The sequence below is a fragment of the Harmonia axyridis genome, chromosome 2 (genome assembly GCF_914767665.1).
Source record: "Harmonia axyridis chromosome 2, icHarAxyr1.1, whole genome shotgun sequence".
In the NCBI taxonomy this organism is placed as follows: Eukaryota; Metazoa; Arthropoda; class Insecta; order Coleoptera; family Coccinellidae; genus Harmonia; species Harmonia axyridis.
In genome coordinates this window covers 51,909,422-51,928,719 of record NC_059502.1, presented here as the reverse complement: position 1 = coordinate 51,928,719, position 19,298 = coordinate 51,909,422, and the positions used below count along the sequence as shown (strand labels likewise).

At 32.0% G+C, this 19,298-nt stretch overlaps 1 protein-coding gene across 10 annotated transcripts in view; it reads left to right on the top strand.

Annotated features, from left to right (window-relative positions):
- The window catches only part of LOC123672269 (protein phosphatase 1 regulatory subunit 12B), a 51,677-nt gene extending 36,649 nt beyond the window's left edge, over positions 1-15,028 (top strand). For 9 of the 10 annotated variants that reach the window (XM_045606311.1, XM_045606306.1, XM_045606310.1 and 6 more), the window contains 4 exons: positions 4,142-4,327; positions 5,873-5,959; positions 9,449-9,547; positions 13,282-15,028. In XM_045606311.1, the coding sequence (XP_045462267.1) occupies positions 4,142-4,327; positions 5,873-5,959; positions 9,449-9,547 (372 nt within the window). In that variant the 3' untranslated portion in view covers positions 13,282-15,028. The remainder of the gene's footprint in view (positions 1-4,141; positions 4,328-5,872; positions 5,960-9,448; positions 9,548-13,281) is intronic. The other variant, XM_045606307.1, reaches the window with a different exon arrangement.
- The last annotated feature ends 4,270 nt before the right edge of the window (positions 15,029-19,298 follow it).

The window sequence follows — 19,298 nt, the reverse complement described above, 5'->3', positions numbered from 1 at the left end:
TCAATCCTTACTTCAATCCCAAGGTTCTTGTTGTGTAATATTCCAACCTCATGGGGGTTTTGTGATTTGTCAATCCCTAATTCAGCCAGTAATGAGCGAAATTTATCTTTGTTGAAAGTCTTGATTGAATCCTCCAGAAGATTTTTTAAATTCGTCTCTCTAGCTACATGTTACTTTTAATTTGTAGCTCTTTTATAGGCCACAACATATGATATGACAAATTACCGCGTTTAATAAATGCCTGTAGGTTATAATATACATATTAGCAGCGTGCAAAATCGTTGCAATAAATTTTATTGCAATCTAAACAGCTAATTTAATGAATTATCGATTTCAAATTGTGGGGAGTTCTGTTTATAATGGAAGTTAGTCTTTTCCCAAAGCCATTTTTTAATGATTGTTTAGGTTTATGTTTGTTAATTCATTTTTGAACAAAATGTTTACGGAATCGATTACTTTCGAAGCTTGAAGAATTCTTTCGTAAAATTTCCTTTGGTGAAAGAAACTGTCAAAAAGACTACTCATTAAAAGAAGTAAACTTAAATTTAAAAAAATTCTGCGGAAAAAACAGAAAATTCTTCTAATAGAATAATATTAATTGGTTCAGATAAACCAACAAAAACAATTATGAAGAAAAATTATTGAATACATACTTTAATGAACGCAATTACAGAAAATGCAATTTTCTTTGTTATACGGTGGGTGTGGAGAAAATTAATTTTTTCAATTGTTGGGTTTTCAAAGTTAAAATTATTTTATTTTTTCTTAAAGTGATATTTATAAAAATAAAATAAAATTCAATCAGGAGTAGTGAACTGACTGAAGAATTTCTTCAATAATATAGTGACTTCTTGATTTTTGCCGGACATGAAAGAAATTCAGTGAAGTGTATTAATTATTAAGCGTGTGCCATTGAAATAAACCATCAGACATGTACCAACCAGTGCCGGCGGCCAGACAGAGATCCTCCTCGGCGGTGCGCAGCAGCAGTTCGGGCTACGGAACCCGACCGCGAAGCGTGGGTTATTACGGCAACACCAATCCCTACAGTTCGCCATACTCTGCCACCGCCAACCCTTACACTGCGTCCCTGAACAACTATAATCCCGGAGGCTACGCCTCCAACTACAAGAGTCCCTACTTCCAGAACGGCTATCGTTCGAACGGGGCCGGCAGTTATGCCAGCATCACCATTCCCGCCAACGCCTTCGCCGCCAACTACAACGTGTTGGCGCCCAATAATTACAGTAATTACAGCAAAAGCGCGGGAAGGAGATCCAGGAGGGATTCTTCGCTGAGCAGGGGGAACAGTGCGAGGGATAGAGATAGGTCTGCCTCCAGGTCGAGAGGATCGTTGGGAGCGAAATCTATCAGTTTGACCTCACTCAATTCGGAGGGATATGTCGTAAGTGTCGGCATGTTGTAACATTGCATTTTGGCCGCTGTTCCTTATTATTGTGCTATCATTTTAAATAGATCATACAAGTTTGGTGAATACATTCAGTTATTACAGCGAATGCTTATGGCCCAGTGGAACACTGCAACAATTAAAACATCTGCATGATACAAAATAGAATGAACGAGTGTTCTCTTTCAATGACGGAGCGGGGATGGTCGCAGTTGTAGCCTGCGCCTGCGGCTTGAATATTAGTCGCCGTGAAAATGAGTACGTAGGTTGTTTTTCGTCATACCTGATTTGTAAATAAAATGAATCCTACGAAAATGAGAAATACAATGGAAAACAAAAAAAAATTCTATAAGAATGCCAAATCGTGAGTCGGTCTATTTGAATTAAATCTTCAAATAATCCACGTTGGTTCAACAGTAGTCAAAATCAATTATAAAGGGATAATAATAATAATTCTATATGTCAAAAAGGCAATACAATTAAAATATGAAAAATAAAATCTATGACAAACATACTAAAATATCACAAAATCAGAGACTGTGGCTTAAAAAAAACATGGAAATTACAGGTAGTGGTTACTTTAGACATATTCCCAATATCATCAAAAATAAAACTAGAAAGATCAATACAGATTGCGAAAATTACAAAGAAAAAGCACCCCAAGAAGTTCATATCTCAACCAGACGATGGATCACATATCCGTCTGTCCCTATCAAAAACCACTTCAATCCTCTCTTGAACATACCCAAATTACTTGAAAGCTTTATATTGTTCGGCAGGTAGTTGAAGTAGATATTCTCGTATAACTGCGGAGATTCGGCATAGTTGCTATTTTTGCACAAAGTATGATCATTTTGAACCTAAACTGAATTTTTCAGATATCCCCAAAGCTCCAAAAGCTCCAGATATTTGGTAGCGTTTAGGTCACTATGGAAACGGCCCCATGATTTATTTCTGTTCAAACATTGAGTTTTTGTGGATATTGGATACACACTGAAATACTTCTTCTGAGACCAATATCTTACTACTGATGGGTTTTTTTTCTATTCAAGTAAAATGACGACTCATCGGTGAATAATATATTGCTTACAGTTTTCATTCTCTAAATCTCTAGAATCTAAACCGTGTGACGAGAACAATTGAGAATATTGCTGTTGGAGTGTTGAAGAAACCCAACCTTGTCGATCTTGGGAATTAGATGTTCCACAAACGACATTACAGCGTACTTTGCATGAAGCCTTGAGGCATATCTTTATATGCCTCAATGCCTCAGTTATCACAAGAACTCAAACCGGTCGATCACCAGCAACGTCATATCTTCGCTGATTGACTTCTTGAAATGCATAAAAATCATCCGAATCATAATAAAAAATCATCATCTATGATAGGGTCCTTATAAGCAGAATAATTGCGTTGGGGACTCTGAAAATTCGGGAATGATTGTTGAAAATTCCTATACGTGTCACTGTTTGGTGTGTTTTTTAGGCTTGTGTTGTGATTAGACCTTTCTTATTAGAAAATGAGACTAAGTTTTTTCACCTGCGAATCAATAAATGTATTCCTCTTGCGCAGGTTTTATTCATAGATAAAAGCTGCGATGTAGGAATAAATTTATTTATTCGCATGTGAAAAAAACGGCTCTTAGGGTGAATGGATTGGACTACCGAGCTCTGCTTATGGCCGAAATTGAAAGATATTTCATATTTCTAAATGTTCAACAACACTGTGTTACATTCCACACAAATAACGAAACAGTCGCAATTTTGCAAGAAAAGTTTCTTAGCTATGTTATTTCTCGAAGAGAATATCACAATTGGCCTCCGAGGTATTGTGCATCACCTTTAGACTTTTTTCTTTGGGGTCAGGTCTATGCCAATGCTTCACAATCTATTCAAGATTTTAAAGATGGAATTCGTTAATCGATCAAGGATATTCAGCTGCAAATGTGTGAATTGATCATGGAAAATTTCATGAAAATTATATGGTCCTGCAACCGTAGCCGTGGCTGCTATTTGGCTGATATCGTTTTCCATCGTTTCACTTAACAATGAAATAAACATCCATTGATTTCTCTTAAAATATACTTTTTTTCTTATTTCAAAATAATGAAACCTCTTATTGGAAAACTCCCTCTCTATATTTTTTTAGTATCCTATTTATTTATCATCATCAATGCATCTTTTTTTTGTTCGTTTTTATTATTGTATGCACCTGTTATTGGATCTTGGCCCGTCGGATCTATTTTGAATATGAATAAAAAATAATTAAATTTTGTACGACAAAGGTAGTTTCGCGAAATCTATCCAAAATAGCCTGTCAAAATAATACAGGCCCAGTATGGCCAATTTTCTCTCATCCAATGCTTTAATCCAATGCGTACCGCGCAGATCAGAGGTGGCAATAGAAAATGTTTCTTCTTTCATTATCCGTAATTTTGTGCTTGTTCATTCATGCATGCCACTAGAGACCACATAAATGCCTATATAAAGTTATGTGGTCTCGGAAAGTACAATTGGCGGATAAATAAACAAGCGCCGAAAGCTACTGGCTCGTCAGAGCCTTCCTAAATTGTTTTTTTTTATGGCTAAGCCACTTCGTGTGTATCTTATATCTAGTTAAAATTGAGCATTCTTACTTCAGCTTAAGAATTCAATTGATTTATTAAATCAGTTGTGAAGAAGCTATTTCTTACCATATATTATGGAAATGAGAACCTGAAAAACTGTGTTTCAGAGTGACAGGTCCAGTCGATCGCGTTTGGGAAGCGCAGCTGACATCAGAAACGAGAACGGTGAAATCGATTACAAAAAACTGTACGAACAAGCCATTCTAGAAAACGATAGACTAAAGGATAAGCTGAGGAAATCAGATGAAGAACTCCGAGAAACGAAGCAGACATTGGAAAAATTGAATTTAGTGGTGAGTATTGATATTATATTATGTTATATTCTTGTGGTACGACGAATGACGTCATTCGACTCGTTCGTTTCGACATTCTTTTCGTCATAAAGTCTATGCTTGATGTGACGAATCGAAAACATGTACAGGGTGTCCCAAATTCGAAATTCGATGCTCACTGAAAGCTTGAGAACCATGAGGCTATAAGAGAAAAAATCTTCAAGGATCCCCGATCTCTTTTTCGAAATTATAAGATATCAGAAAACAGACCATAGATATATTGATTCGTTCGAGTTATAGGGTGTTTCTGAAAAATTACTGTTTCAAATATTTCGGTATATCTTGGTTTTTGTTTGAGATATTCGAAAAATTCTTAAAATTAATTAATAATGTTATGATATATCATAACATATCATGGAAATGAATTACCATTTTAGAGACATAGAGGAGAGTTGGTGTTTTTAAATGAGACGCCCTATATTCTCCAACGTAATTTTTTAGACGCAGATTTGTCGGAAAGCATCCCGTTACCAGTTTTTCAAAAATGTCATCCGCTTTAAAGATTTGAGTTTTTCGACATCATACTTGAAACGTGTCAACTTATTTTTAAATATGTTTAATTTATTTTAAGATTAAAAAAAAAAACCAAATCTCTTCTATATCTTTAAAACAATAATTAATTTTTATGATATGTTATTAGTATCATCTGAACCATAAAAAACATAGTTCTTCGATTATCTCGAACAGAAAAATAGCGAAATATTTAAAAAAATTTCAGAAACGTAATTTACTGTCTCTGCAAAAACCTACTTCTTGAGGTTGTTTTGATTTTCTTCGATTCTATATGTTTTTTGAGGTCCTGAATCTGAGTCTTAAGTTTGTCACAAAAATTTCGTGACGGAACATTAAAGAATATGCAAAAACGCAAAAGTGAAAAAAAATTCATTTTTTGCATATAACTCGAAAAATATCAATTTCTCGTGAATGAGCTTTCCATGCAAAAACAAAGTAGATAAAATTTCCTACAAATTTTTCTCATTAATGTTTTTTGTCCGATAAACCGTTCTGGCTCTAACGATAAATGAAAATTGGCGTATTTTATCTGTCTTTGCAAAAACTCACCTTTTCCAATACAAGGCTCTAATTTATTATTAATTATTATGGCATGTCTTTTATTCAATAGTTTCTCCTTCCAATATAATCTAGAGGGATTAAGACTTCAGAGCCATCATCATTTAGGAAAAAAGCATTTTCAAAATCACTTTTTGAAATTCAGTTTATTTCTTTATATTGTAATGAATACATTGAGGAAATAATACCGTCCTAGTATTTATACCTTCAATAGTGTAATCAAATGCAAATTTTCATAAAGGAATGTTATAAATGAGTATTTTTCACATTTTTTTCAATATTCCATCACGAAATTCTGGTGGCAAACTTAAGATTCAGATTCAGCACCCCAAAAAACATATGGAATCGAAAATTTTCCCGTGAAGAGCCTTTGTGAGCACAAATTGACTGGACCGTTATCAGAGAGGAATAATTCGTTCAATTTTTCCTTTCCAGACGAGTAAAAACTCCTTATCTGAATTAGAAAAACGAGAGAAGAGGTCGATGGAGAGGAAATTAAGTGAAATGGAAGAAGAATTAAAGGTACGTTTTCAGCAATTTTATATGTGTATGACTGTGAGCGAACGCTTTTTCTTCATTTATGTTCTGGGTTATCTATACTTAACAAAACACTTCCTTAACATGAAACTAACACGTGTGTTTATATTGTACAGAAAATCGTGCCATTGCAGATTTCGCATTATAGCATTTTTGATGTTGAAAAATTGGTTAATTGTCATCAGTAAATGATAATTAGTTACCACTCAAATAACATTACTAAAAAAAAACAGGCTTTCTAAAAATTCCGCTCGCAGATCGATTGTACACTGTCAAAGGTTCACCTCAAAATATTCACACACAAAAATTGGACAAAAAACATTAATTTCTAGGGATGATTTATGCCATTTTAATAGATTTGTCTTCATTAATTTTGTCAATATGTAGTATTATGAGCGCCAATGAAGAAAAGGAGTTCAGGTAGTTGAAAGTTGATCACTTTTCATCCACGGATGTGTTGAACATGTTTGTTTTTCGTCGGTATTTCTCTCATAATTTAACATTGATCTACATTATTATTTTTCATTTTATTCTTAATAATACAATAAATAATCCGTCGTTAGGACTTTTGGTTTTTAATGAGCGGTACTTATAGAAGCGACAGATATTTACTATTGTGATATACAGGGTGTTACCAAATAAGTGCTGAAGTTTAAAAGGGGTAAATGTTTATCGTAAAATTAAAGCGAGGTCTATTATGTGACAAAAGCTCTTAAGCGTCCCCTTGAAAAATTAGAAGAAAAAAAATTTTTTTTCTTGAAATTGCTGAAGAGTTGAGGACAGGCATGTTTGATCAATGATAAGGCTAACTATGAACATTTTCTTAATTTTTTGTGATCTTATGAAGGGGTGAATTCTCAATTTAAAAATATGTGTTGAAAACAACGATGCATTGAAAGCATTAGTTTCCTAATAAAAAATATAAAATGCATGAACTGATCCCCTGTAAATGAAATCGAAAAAATTTAGTGGGTGGCTGTTACGTTCTTGTTTTGTTTTGTTTCTGATGGAACATGATCACAAAATATTATTCCTTAAAATCAGCAATTTCACAAAAAAAAACTAATTATTTGTAGCGTATACTTTCCAAGGAATAGACTAAGAACTTTTGTTTATATGAAAGATCTCCTTTAATTTTTTTCGCACTAATAGCAGTTTTTGGTAGGTTGAATGAATAAATAATTATGACGCTCTATAAATCATCAATTTTCTGAATTTTCAACTTTCAGTAGGCAAAACGAATTAGAATAAATAAATAGACAATTTGAGCATTTTGAATGGAAAAAATGTAAATACAACGTACTCCCTATTTTGCTCCATAGACGAAATATCGGTTAATCAAATTAAATGAAATTGCACAACTGATTTCAGAAATGTGTAGGGCGTATAATAATCACAAAATTATTCAGTTATATTGAATTCAGGCAAATGCATCTTCTGGATGACGGAATCCTAGAATTAAAATTATGAATTTCTTTCAAATGCACCTTTCTGGACCAATTTTGTTTTCTGATGGGTAGTCAGAATAATGTCTATACAACTGGCGTCAAATCATAATCTGTAACTAAACAACGACTCTCAAAGTTCCATAACCGATCCTGAGGGTATGGTGAAATATCTGATGTAACTCGTTTTGGATCATAAATAGCTTTTATTGAAGAAATATATATTACGGGTCCCAAGTCGGCCATGTCGAGGAAAAATTTTTTGGCTACCAGAAAACGACCTGTTGTGAGTGATTCCAGCCTGTCGTAGTGTTTCTCATATCGGTTATTCATCACGTCTTCAATATAAAGAATATTCAGATCATCGTGCAGTAATGAGCTTCTTTGAATAATATTTATACTTGATTTGATGTTTATACTAGGTTTGATCACTGTTTTGTTTATCAAGATTTTCTTGTCTAGTGTCAATTTAGATTTTCTTCCTAGAAGCCACTTCAGTTCTCGGAATCTTATGTCAACTTGTTTTCCTTTTTTTATAAGTGTTGCTTCGAATTTAGTTTTTCGTCTAGATATAGACCCAAGTATCGTAATGATGGCATTTGCTGCATAGGTTTATTAGTGATTTGGACTTACAACCTTAATATAACATATTTCCCAACATATTGAGATAGTTTTGTGGGACGAATTATGTTACAGCAGGACATAGCTAGTATGACTATGTCATCAGCACGTATCATGATACGTTCAGTTGTGGGTAGGTCTGCAGTATACAGGGTGATTAACCGCGATGGCCTATTAGACGTTTATGAAAAACTAATCATAATTTTGTGATGAAAATTTGGATGTTGGGGTTTGAGGCAATGATCTCTCACCATAAAATATTTTCAGATAATCTGAAAATATATAATAATATGATTTTTGATGAAATCGACAAAAAGTCTTCTGATAAATTCTACAAGGTGATTTTAAGTTCAAAAATACGATTTCACAAAAAATTGAAAAGATACCTGAGTGGAATAACTGAGACTTCTTCAAAGAAAATTCAAGAAAAACCGAATGATAGGGCTCAAACAATTATAACTTATTAAATCGAAAAACTGGGGAATACTTAGTAATAAACGGTTGTTCTACAGAGCCCTCAGCTGCCAAAAACAATTTTTTCGGCAAATAAATAAATAATTCAATACTCCGATGAATAGGTAGATACTATTGCCTATAATGAATTAACCCTGTATTGAGTCAGATAAATCAGGCAAAACAGGGCGGCGAAATTTCATTTTGCCGGGGCGCCAAAATGTCTGGCGGGAGCCCTGATTACGTTAACTGTTTCAAGTGCATCCATGCATATAAGTTGAATTCATAGAACCAATTTGTCTCTAATAACTTTATTCTTGAGGTAACTCCAAATACAGTATTCGGAATTAATTGAGATCTGGGACAACTAGACCTAACCTAACCATCGTTGCAGATATTGTTGTTAGATGCTTTTTGTTGACATTAAAACATTTTTTTTTTTTTCATAGCCATCTCACTTTTATATTTCAGATTTATTTTGTTTGTAAAGCATAATCGCTATATAAAATCTTTTCTTATAAGCGGTACCTCGGCAAACATTTTTCCTAAAGTAATTTTGTATCAAATTGTTAAAGTGTTCAGAAACATGAAAATTTCACTGTTGTAGAAAAGTGATTATTTTACTTTTGAACAAAATAGAGAATACATTGTATTCAATTTGTTTTTTTCAAAATTATTAATGAAATTTGAATCATTGTTGAAGTTGGAATCACCCTGTTTTAAAATTATAAAAGACTGAATAGTTTCTTTTAAAATCATTCTGATTGTTGTCCTCTACAGTCAGTTCCATTTTCAGCATCTCAAACTTCCCCTGGTTCATTAATTTCACCACTTTTTCTGGTTTGAATTGTCGCCTTAGCAGCAAAGCTTTAATTGAAATGCAAGCATGGATCTGATCGCACCTGCACCATTTTTTTTCTAGATTCAAAAAGTCTATTGTTTAATTTTGTTGTAGCAATTACAAAAATTGAAATCGGAAAATGAGCGCTTGAAGGCAGACAACAAGTCGTTAACACGGGTCATCAATAAACTCACAGAATCTGCAAGAAAATAGGTAACCAACAAGCATTACTGCCAGTATTCTTTTTGTTTTCGCTGCCAATCTCTCTAATAACAAAATCAAGCGTTTCGTGCATTGTTTTTCGTTGATCCGAATTTGCAAGGATACAGATGAAGGAAACAACAATTTTTTATTCACTTATTTCATACAAAAATTCTTCATTTCAGTGCAAAATATGAAATGGGGAAATTTTTCGGTTTTCAGAAAATTTATTCCGGAGAGAACCTAAATGTAAACTAAAATCTTTCATTTTTTTTCAATCCAGAACTACTAGAGCAATACTAGGAAAACTTTAGTCAGTGTTATCTTTTCTGAAAAATTTAAGAAAAATGTTTAATACTACCAAATAAATACACGAATGCATTTCACTCCGGATACCCTTCCAACTTCTGTTTGTCCTTGCAGACTCGAATTTCAATCAATAACCTCAATTGTGACTCTGTTTCAATATGAAAATATATAATATATGATTTTTCATTAGTGAAATAAAAAATGTTCCATTCGTAATCATTGAAATGGATATATTTCGATTTTAATATTCGGAATAATATTTGAAAGTTCTTTGTCTATTCAAAAGAACGTTAATATTCCTTTCTGATTATGAAATAAATGTTTCTAATAAGAGAATAGCGCTATTAATGATGATATATGAAACAATTGTATCATATTTTTGTTTTTATGGAAAGCCTGCTAATAAGAGTGAGAACTTCTTACCTCCCGTATGCATTACAATTTTTCATATATTACACATTTTTTTACCATGATTTACCAGTTATTGAACAGGAATGCAACATTTCGAAATGGTCTCCTAATTAATATATTTGTAGTTGTAGTATATTCAATGTCATGAATTTGATTTGAGTACTAATTATTAACTCACAACTAATATTTTCGTTGAGAAATTTTGCATAACATTTTTTCCTAACATTGTGTATTTGGTTTTTTACATACTAAACTTTCGATTCGCATGTTCTGGAATATTATAATTGAAGAATCATTTCTTTGAACAAGGATATTTGCAAAATATAAATGGAATAAATAATGAATAATTCTACTATAAATAGTTCAGGCAAAAATCATTTTTTACTGCAAGTATAAACATTAATTAATATATAAGGTGTGTGAATAAGTCTTTCCCGTTTTTTTTCAAATTTTGAGCCTTTATTGTGAGAAAATGGTTACAAATGAATTATTGAAAGTATTGGCCATCGCTAGCTACAACTTTTCCCCATCTTTCTGGCAACATACGAATCCCGTTGCGAAAAAATTCGACCGGTTTGGCCTCTATCCAGTCATCCACCCATTTTTTGGCTTCCTCGTAGGAATGGAAGTGCTGGTCAGCCAGGCCATGCGTCATCGATCTGAAGAGATGGTAATCAGACGGAGCAATGTCTGGACTATACGGCGGGTGGGGTAGGACTTCCCATTTGAGCGTTTCTAAGTATGTTTTCACCGGCTGTGCAACATGTGGGCGAGCATTGTCATGTTGCAAAATAACTTTGTCGTGCCTGTCGGAGTATTGTGGCCGTTTTTCTCGCAGTGCGCAGCTCAAACGCATCAATTGTCGTCGATAGACCTCGCCCAGCGTTGCCGTTCGTACGATAATTATCGTTTTGTACGATAATTTGCTGCTCAATACTATGTACGATACCGCATGTACGATAATAGCGTTTTGTACGATAATTTCAGTGTACCTATCATTTGAGCTAAAGTGTTCATAGATACTCAAAATATAATGAAACTCAGTACGACCAGATTTAGTAGATATCCAAATTTTCAGTGGATTTTTGCATTTTCAGGAAGTTTTTAGTAGGAAGAAATAATTTGATAGATTTTAGTAGTTTTAAAAAATCTAACCGAGACAGTTGGTAATGTCTAGACTCAAGAATGTTCCGATGAATCAATTCATTGTTCATTGGGGTTCTACGTTCTACGTGAATCTAGGAGAACGAACCTACTTAAACATAATAAAATCATAAAACTCCTTTGGTGGCTGTCAGTTGAAAATAAATACAAAGAATCATGGAATATCCGAACTCCGGAGGGACGAAGGGTCCTCATTAAAAACAGATGGTGTTCAAACTTCAGTTGAAATACCATTATCTCTCATTTGGTATTCTGTGTAGTGAAAAAAAATTGTTGTAACTGGAATTTCATTGACAAATTTGTCTGGCTGAATATTTCAGATTTGAATATATTCATTTCATATAACAAAATCGTTTTTTTGATGATCTTTATTTTATAGAGAATTTTTACGAAGATATATCTCTGTATTTTCAATCAATTCAATTATTTAGATTCATATTATTTTATATGTGGTTATGGGAGCAAATGTTCAATTGTTGAAAGCACATTAAAAAGACTATCAAAAATATACTGCCGTTTCAATTGAAAAGGGCGTATCTGCAAAAAAGCACATTTGGGATATTTGTCTTTGAAGACTTTCATCCACAGATTCAACCGACAGTCTGTGAATAGGATAATGCAGGTTGTCTGATCTTGCCTAATAATTAATTAATTATTCATTTACCGTTTTGTTTAAATAAAAAATATATTACTTATTCGATATATTGCTTGTTTTTTCATCCTTGTCCACAAATTATCATATTCTCGCAAAAATTTCCTTTATTTCGAATGTGTACGATAAAAATCAGTGGGATACGATAATATGTACGATAATGTACGATAATTTTGAACACGCGGTACGATATTTTCGGCTTGTCGGCCTGGCAACGCTGACCTCGCCTGTGATCCTTTCATTCGGTTTCAGAAGCTCATAGTAAACCACACCTAGCTGGTCCCACCATATACGGAGCATGAGCTTGGCGCCATGAATATTTGGCTTGGCCGTCGATGATGATGCATGGCCGGGTAGTCCCCATGATTTTCTTCGCTTCGGATTATCGTAACGGATCCACTTTTCATCGCCAGTCACGATACGATGCAGAAAACCCTTTCTTTTATGTCGCTGAAGCAGCTGTTCGCAAGTGAAAAAACGCCGTTCGACGTCTCTCAGCTTCAGTTCGTACGGCACCCAATTTCCTTGCTTTTGGATCATTCCCATGGCTTTCAAACGCTTGGAAATGGTTGTTCGGTCAACTCCCAATGCTTCAGCAAGTTCTTCTTGCGTTTGACACGAATCTTCATCAAGCAAAGTCGCCAATTCTTGATCTTCAAAGATTTGCGGCCGCCCGGAACGCTCCTTGTCTTCCACGTCGAAATCGCCACTTTTGAAGCGTCGAAACCATCCGCGAACACTTGAATCATCGACACAACCTTCTCCATAAGCTTCCTGAAGCAACCGATGCGCATCGGCAGCAGATTTCTTCAAATTGAACCAATAAAGTGAAACTTCCCGCAAATGACGTCGACTCGGCTCAAATTTCGACATTTTCACGATTTCAAAAATTTATGATGCGAAAAAATTTCAACTAATGTGTTAGTGTGGAATTGTTGACAGATGAATAAGCTTTGATTATGACATATGTAACCATTAAATACTCGCACAGTATTGGTGGCGCCATCTCTTACAAAAAACGGGAAAGACTTATTCACACACCTGATATATAATTTTAATAAATGTCTCAATAAATTAATCATTCATTTTTAATGGAATAAGTGTTTTATTCGAGTAGTGATTATTGTCATTATCCAATTTGCAAAAATTTTATTTATTCTTAAGGCATGTATTTCTAAACAAGAGTTTTTATTGAAAATATTTTTTCCAGCATTTGGATAGCTTGAAAACCGAAAATCAACGGTTGAAAGACGAGAATGGAGCATTAATAAGGGTCATAAGCAAGTTGTCTAAATAACACAGACTTCATACTATATAGTTTCTATTTTTCCAATTTCTATTTATATGCCAAGACTCTTTTTTGTTACATGATTTCTTCCTTGTTATAGTAATTTAGTATTATTGTTTTATTTTTTAATTTATTGATATTTTTATTATTTAATAATTCACATTTTCCAAAAAATATAAAAATGACCATATCTAATTGGATTTTGATTCAACACACTATTGAACACATGTTGAATATTTATATAAAAAAAAATTCTTTCAGGTGTGTATGAATCCATTGTGAAATATTATTGATTCTATACTTTGTATGTTTTTGATTTCTTCTGAGACACCCTCTTAGAGGTTCGGTTTGTTCTTTCTGTGTGTTAACCTGACAGTAGTTTTTGTTTTTCATGGTTTGCTTTTTGTGAATTTCGAGCCAATAAAGAATTTTTTGCGTCCTATTCAAAGGTCATTTTAATATTTCCAAGAATTCCTTCATAAATCATTCATAACAAATAATTTGTTTCTTTTTCATCAAATTGGAATTACAAATGTCCTTGTTAAATAATCAATGGATACCACATGTATCAATAAAATTCATGAAAATTTGTAGTTATTGTATATTGAAGAGAACTTGAATATATTTAAGAAAAGATTAAATTGTTAAGTATTAATTACATTGTTGTGATTATGATAAACTTTTTTTTTCAATATTTGTTGTGAAAATGTACATTGTTTTTAGTTTTTAGTAACGCTTTATGTCAAATTACTTTTCTATATTTATTTACAATGACAGTTTCTTCAATCACTGAACCCACTGAATGAATGCAATCTTTGAAAATTTTTCTCTGCAAAATCCAATTATTAACCAAACTTAATTTTTTCTTCATTTCCTCTCAAAAATATTTATTAATTCAGTGATGGAATCAATTTATTTGAATATCTAGTCTAGTTGTGACTTGAGAGCAGGAAACATTTCAATTAAAAAATATGATTCGGTCATTTCAGGTTTTTATTAATTTCAAGTATTCAGGCTGATGTTATGAAAATATTATAATTCTAATTTATGATGACATTGAAAATTATTCATTGAGATTGAGTATTTTGTTATCAGATTGATGTGTTGAAGTTTCATTGACCAGATGAATAATTATTTCCTTTTAATGAAATTGTTTTCTATTCCAGAATAGTTTGGAATGTGAGTAATTATTACTTCTTATGATAATTGAAATATTTCTTGTGATTGCATTTTTGATTCCATGAAATGTTTAGAAAATTGCTTTCGGAAAATACTGATTCCACAAATAACTTTTAAATTTCTTATCAGCTTCATCATTTTCATAATGAGGTTGTATTTTAACATGATTTCATCGAACTTGTGCCTTGCTTTCATTGTATTCACGATTGAATGTAATTATTTAATTTATTTTCTGTACCATGTAGATCCTGTTAGTTACTGTGAATAGTGATTTTATATTCTAGAAAATTCTTTCAATAGAATTAATGAACTCTTTAATTTCAATATCATTTTCCCTAATCATGAAATCTATGATTATGTCTGTCTAATTTTCTCTTAAAATAACAACTTGTTCATTAAAATGTCAATTACAAAAACTTTCACCAATAGGAATTATCTGCGGAAGCTAGAAAACCATGTAAATAATAATAAAAATAATGATATTGGATAACATGGCTATTACCTTCTTGCAAATCTTTACCTAAAAATAAAAACCCTGCAAGATAAACCTCCAATCCTATACTACATCGAACTAATAATTAATAAAGAAGTGTTGCAATTTTATGAAATGAGAAAATTGGCTAATCACAATGAAGTTGTATCAACACACTATGGTACCATCAGCTGCTCGGGGAACATGTACAACAAATAAAGCATAAACATGGCTGTGGTCATGCAGTGTATAGCATTGACTCCAACATTAGAGGGAGAAAGATAGAGCCTCGTGTCACATATTATTACATGACTAAGGGGGAATGATAAAAATGTTTGACTTTAAACCAATAAGGGAAGCCAAATTACGTGATCTAAAATGTTGTTGTTCAACCAATCGAAACATCGGTTGGTTAACCTCTGGTCACGAGGTGAAAACATCGTGCGTCTCACCACTCTCGCCTTCCTTTCTGTAAGTCGATTCTTCTCTCAGTCACTATGCGCTATCTGCTTATTATTACAGTGACTTAATAAACCACAGCGGCGGCACGCGTGGTCTCGTCTTGATTGGCTGAGCCTAAATATGGCGGCTTTTTGTTTACATTCTCCGATTACCGAATTTTTGGGATTTATTCAAAATGTAAAGCCCATTTTTTTAAGTGACTGAAGTATTCTTCAGTTGAAGAAATTTGTTTTTTATACAATCATATGCTACCAGGCTCAATAATTTTAATTTTGACAAAGTGACAGTTCAGTTCAGTCAATTTTAAGATAAAGCCATATGGTTCGCCATTTTTAGACTCAATTGGAACTGTGTTTTTATTAAGTCACTTATTATTAGACCATTGAGCTTTCTCATATAAGTATTATGTACTGCCTTTTGGCTGTTAGCATGTCTTTGATTCTCACTTTTATATTTTGAATCTAATCATATTAATTCAATACTATCTCATTTTCTTGTTCTAAATGAATTATTTTCGTGAGAAAAAAATTGCTTTTTGTAGCTGAATAAGAACTAATAGTATTATATCAACTTTGATAAGTATAAACAATGAAGCTACTTATCGAGTGCAAATAGCAAACGCATTCAGAAAATTTAATAAACTCTCAATTTTGATTATGAGTCACACACTTCAGCATTATTGTCACGAATTGGTGATACTCTTTTGTACTTGTTCTCTTTTTTTGTCAATTTTTCATTGAGCAAAAACTAATAAAATAACCATATTTTACAGTAGAGTAATAAAACGAAAATAAAAATTGTTTTTCCTTATGATATTCAAGTCCTTGACATTACATATTTTATTAAGCTATGGGATCGTTATCTATGTGCATTTCAGATGCAATGAAGAAGAACACTTCATTATTATATCAGATCATTTTTTATCGTTTTGATATAGTAACGGTTTACCAGAGGTGCAAATAATTGATAATTTCTTCAATTTTATGAGGGTTTTAAAGGTGTGTGAAAAAACTTTATATAAGAAATTTTTATTGATAAATACAGATTACAGAATAAAACCTTTCACAGTATATTAATGGAATTTCAACTACAAAATTACAATGAAATAAAATTTACAGGAATCACTGACGAGAATAAATTACCTAGGACATAAATACAGTAACAGTAATTCAATTTTAATTGAACAATTGGACTTTCAAAATTTCGTAACTGATATTCATTTTAACATTAAATTCAATGATTATAAAATTTTGCTATTAAACCTTAAATATCTGTGATATCGATTAACAAATGCTCTCGATACCATTATTGCAATATTAGTAACAGTTTGATTTTACTAATAACAATATTCATTTGTGTTTTCTGTTTTATATAAAATGATAAAATTTAGAATATTCCTTGCAAAGAACTTCTGACAGTTCTCAATTCGTTCAATTGGCCAGCTAGATTTATAATTATTTGATGTTTATTATTATCGATTTTATCAAAAATAGTTCACAATACCTCAATCGAATCTCCATATTTCTCCCTATAAAAAGTAGTAGAAAATTGTGGTATAAGGACCTCACGTTCTCGCATGGTCATGTAGACCACTATAACACAATGAATTGGTTCTTATCACCTCTGAGAAATAGCGTTAGATTGGCCTTCCTTAGTAACCAAATGTTCAAGTTTTTGCCAGAAACAAAGCAATGAATTAAGGTAAGATGGCACCATGATAAGGTAACTTACACCTTGATTTTGGATTATATAAACTGAGCATTTGGTCAAAAATTCAATTATAATGATATGTTATATTCAAGAATGGGGATAATCGCAAATGGCAGAATCTCATTTTACTAACCAACTGCTTTTTTGTAGATAGTCTTCAGGCAGCATTCAGAATTTTTCAACATATGGAATTTTCCGAAAATAAAACAAAATATTTTTGTGATTGTTGAGATTTTAGTAATATGGAATATACTTGTCAAACTATTGTGTTATATTTTCAAATAAAAATTTTGTTGAAATTCAACCATTTCCATAATAACGATTAACCATCATAAATGAATAGAATAATAATTGAAAATTTCTCAGAAAATTTAAAATAGGAAGAATGTCACTGATGCCAATTTAAGGTAAATAAGCTAGCCAAAGAATAAAATTAAATATAAATATCTTAATAATCTAATAACTATAATATCTTAAAACTAAGGTCATTCATATATTAATATTTAATACTTCTTCACACAATAGAATTCTGGAAACTACTAAATATAGCAGCTTCTTTGAGATCCCCTCTTGAAAGGCATTTAAGTATGAATAATGATTGTTCATTATTCATTATTTCCAGTTAAATTAGGAATTTTGGAAACTATGAGAATCTTTGATTTGTCAAAACATCTCCAATAATTTTCAAAATTTTTAATTTTTACTAGTTTGCTCATAAATTTAAATAGACATTGTTCTGGAAGTTTCAGGTCTAAGTTTTTAATTTTTTTTGCCTTTCTCAAGAAATGGAACATTTACCCACGAAGTCCTGATTTTTTCAATTTGTCTAAAAATCGGCAATAATTTTCAAAATTCCTCATTCAACTGGAAATATTGAAACAATTGTAGAGAAGAATCGAATATATGATTGATAAGATCCAAACAATATGATTAATACAATCAAGGATTATTTCAGTGTTTTAAATAATTCAAGAACAGTTGGACAAGGAAATTTTAATCGATTCAAAGAAAATTATTTTGTATGAAATATTTGAAAGAGAAACTGTATTTGATGATTATTGTATGTTTATTCAATCTTTCACGATGAAGTGTTCAAGTGTTCATCAGTAAAAGTAGTTCTCGAAATCATTTATGTTTATGAAGAAGTGACATAGAAATGAACTAAAAAATAATGTTATAAGACCAATGACAAGTCATTTAAATAATCAAACAATTTCAAAATTGATATCATAATAATACTGCTTTATCAGTCATCATTGTTCTTATATCACGAATTACCATAAAATTTTCGAATGACACAAATATAAACAAACATACATGAAAAAATTTTATGATCTAAGATACTCATGAAATCCTGATAAATGTGATTTTAGGTCAACAAAAATAAAAGTTAAAACAATTCTTCATGGACCTATAACCGATAAATCAAGGAACATATCGAAAAACTGTGTCATTGTTATATTTATAAACACTGAAAGAATTGAGCACATTGGAATGAAGCTTAAAAAACTGGTACATACCGACTTGTCCTTCGAGCATTGCAGTTACACCATAGAAGTACGACTAGGTTTACAGTCTATTTGGACATACGTAGTACATATTTTCTTTTCATTTAAATCTATATATATAGATATATGTATATATATACTTCTATCCTGAATAATAACTTAGAAAACGTATCTATAGAACTCTACATGAGTCAAACAGTACTTCATAAATATTTCAGTTTGAAAGTGAAAGTATCATAATCAGTCCAACTTATAACTCTTTTTTTTATGTTTTTCATAAACATTCATATAAAATTTCGAAAACAATCAAAAAGACTTTCAAACTAGAAAAGTACGTCATACTGTCTTTCGAGGATTAATGCACAAATATACAAAATAAATCACTTAAATATTGCTGCCATTTCCAAACATTTACAATATTATAAAAATAAGAGTACAACATTTTGTCTAAATCGTCATTTAAGACAACAATTTTTTGGCAGTTCCAATGAAGACACCACATTCGTGATATGACCGATTTTTCGATGAATGAATCCTAGTACTCTGCAGAAATGATTGCAATCTTACATCGGCCAAACTTGGAAACAAAAGTTTTTCTTCTAAAATGA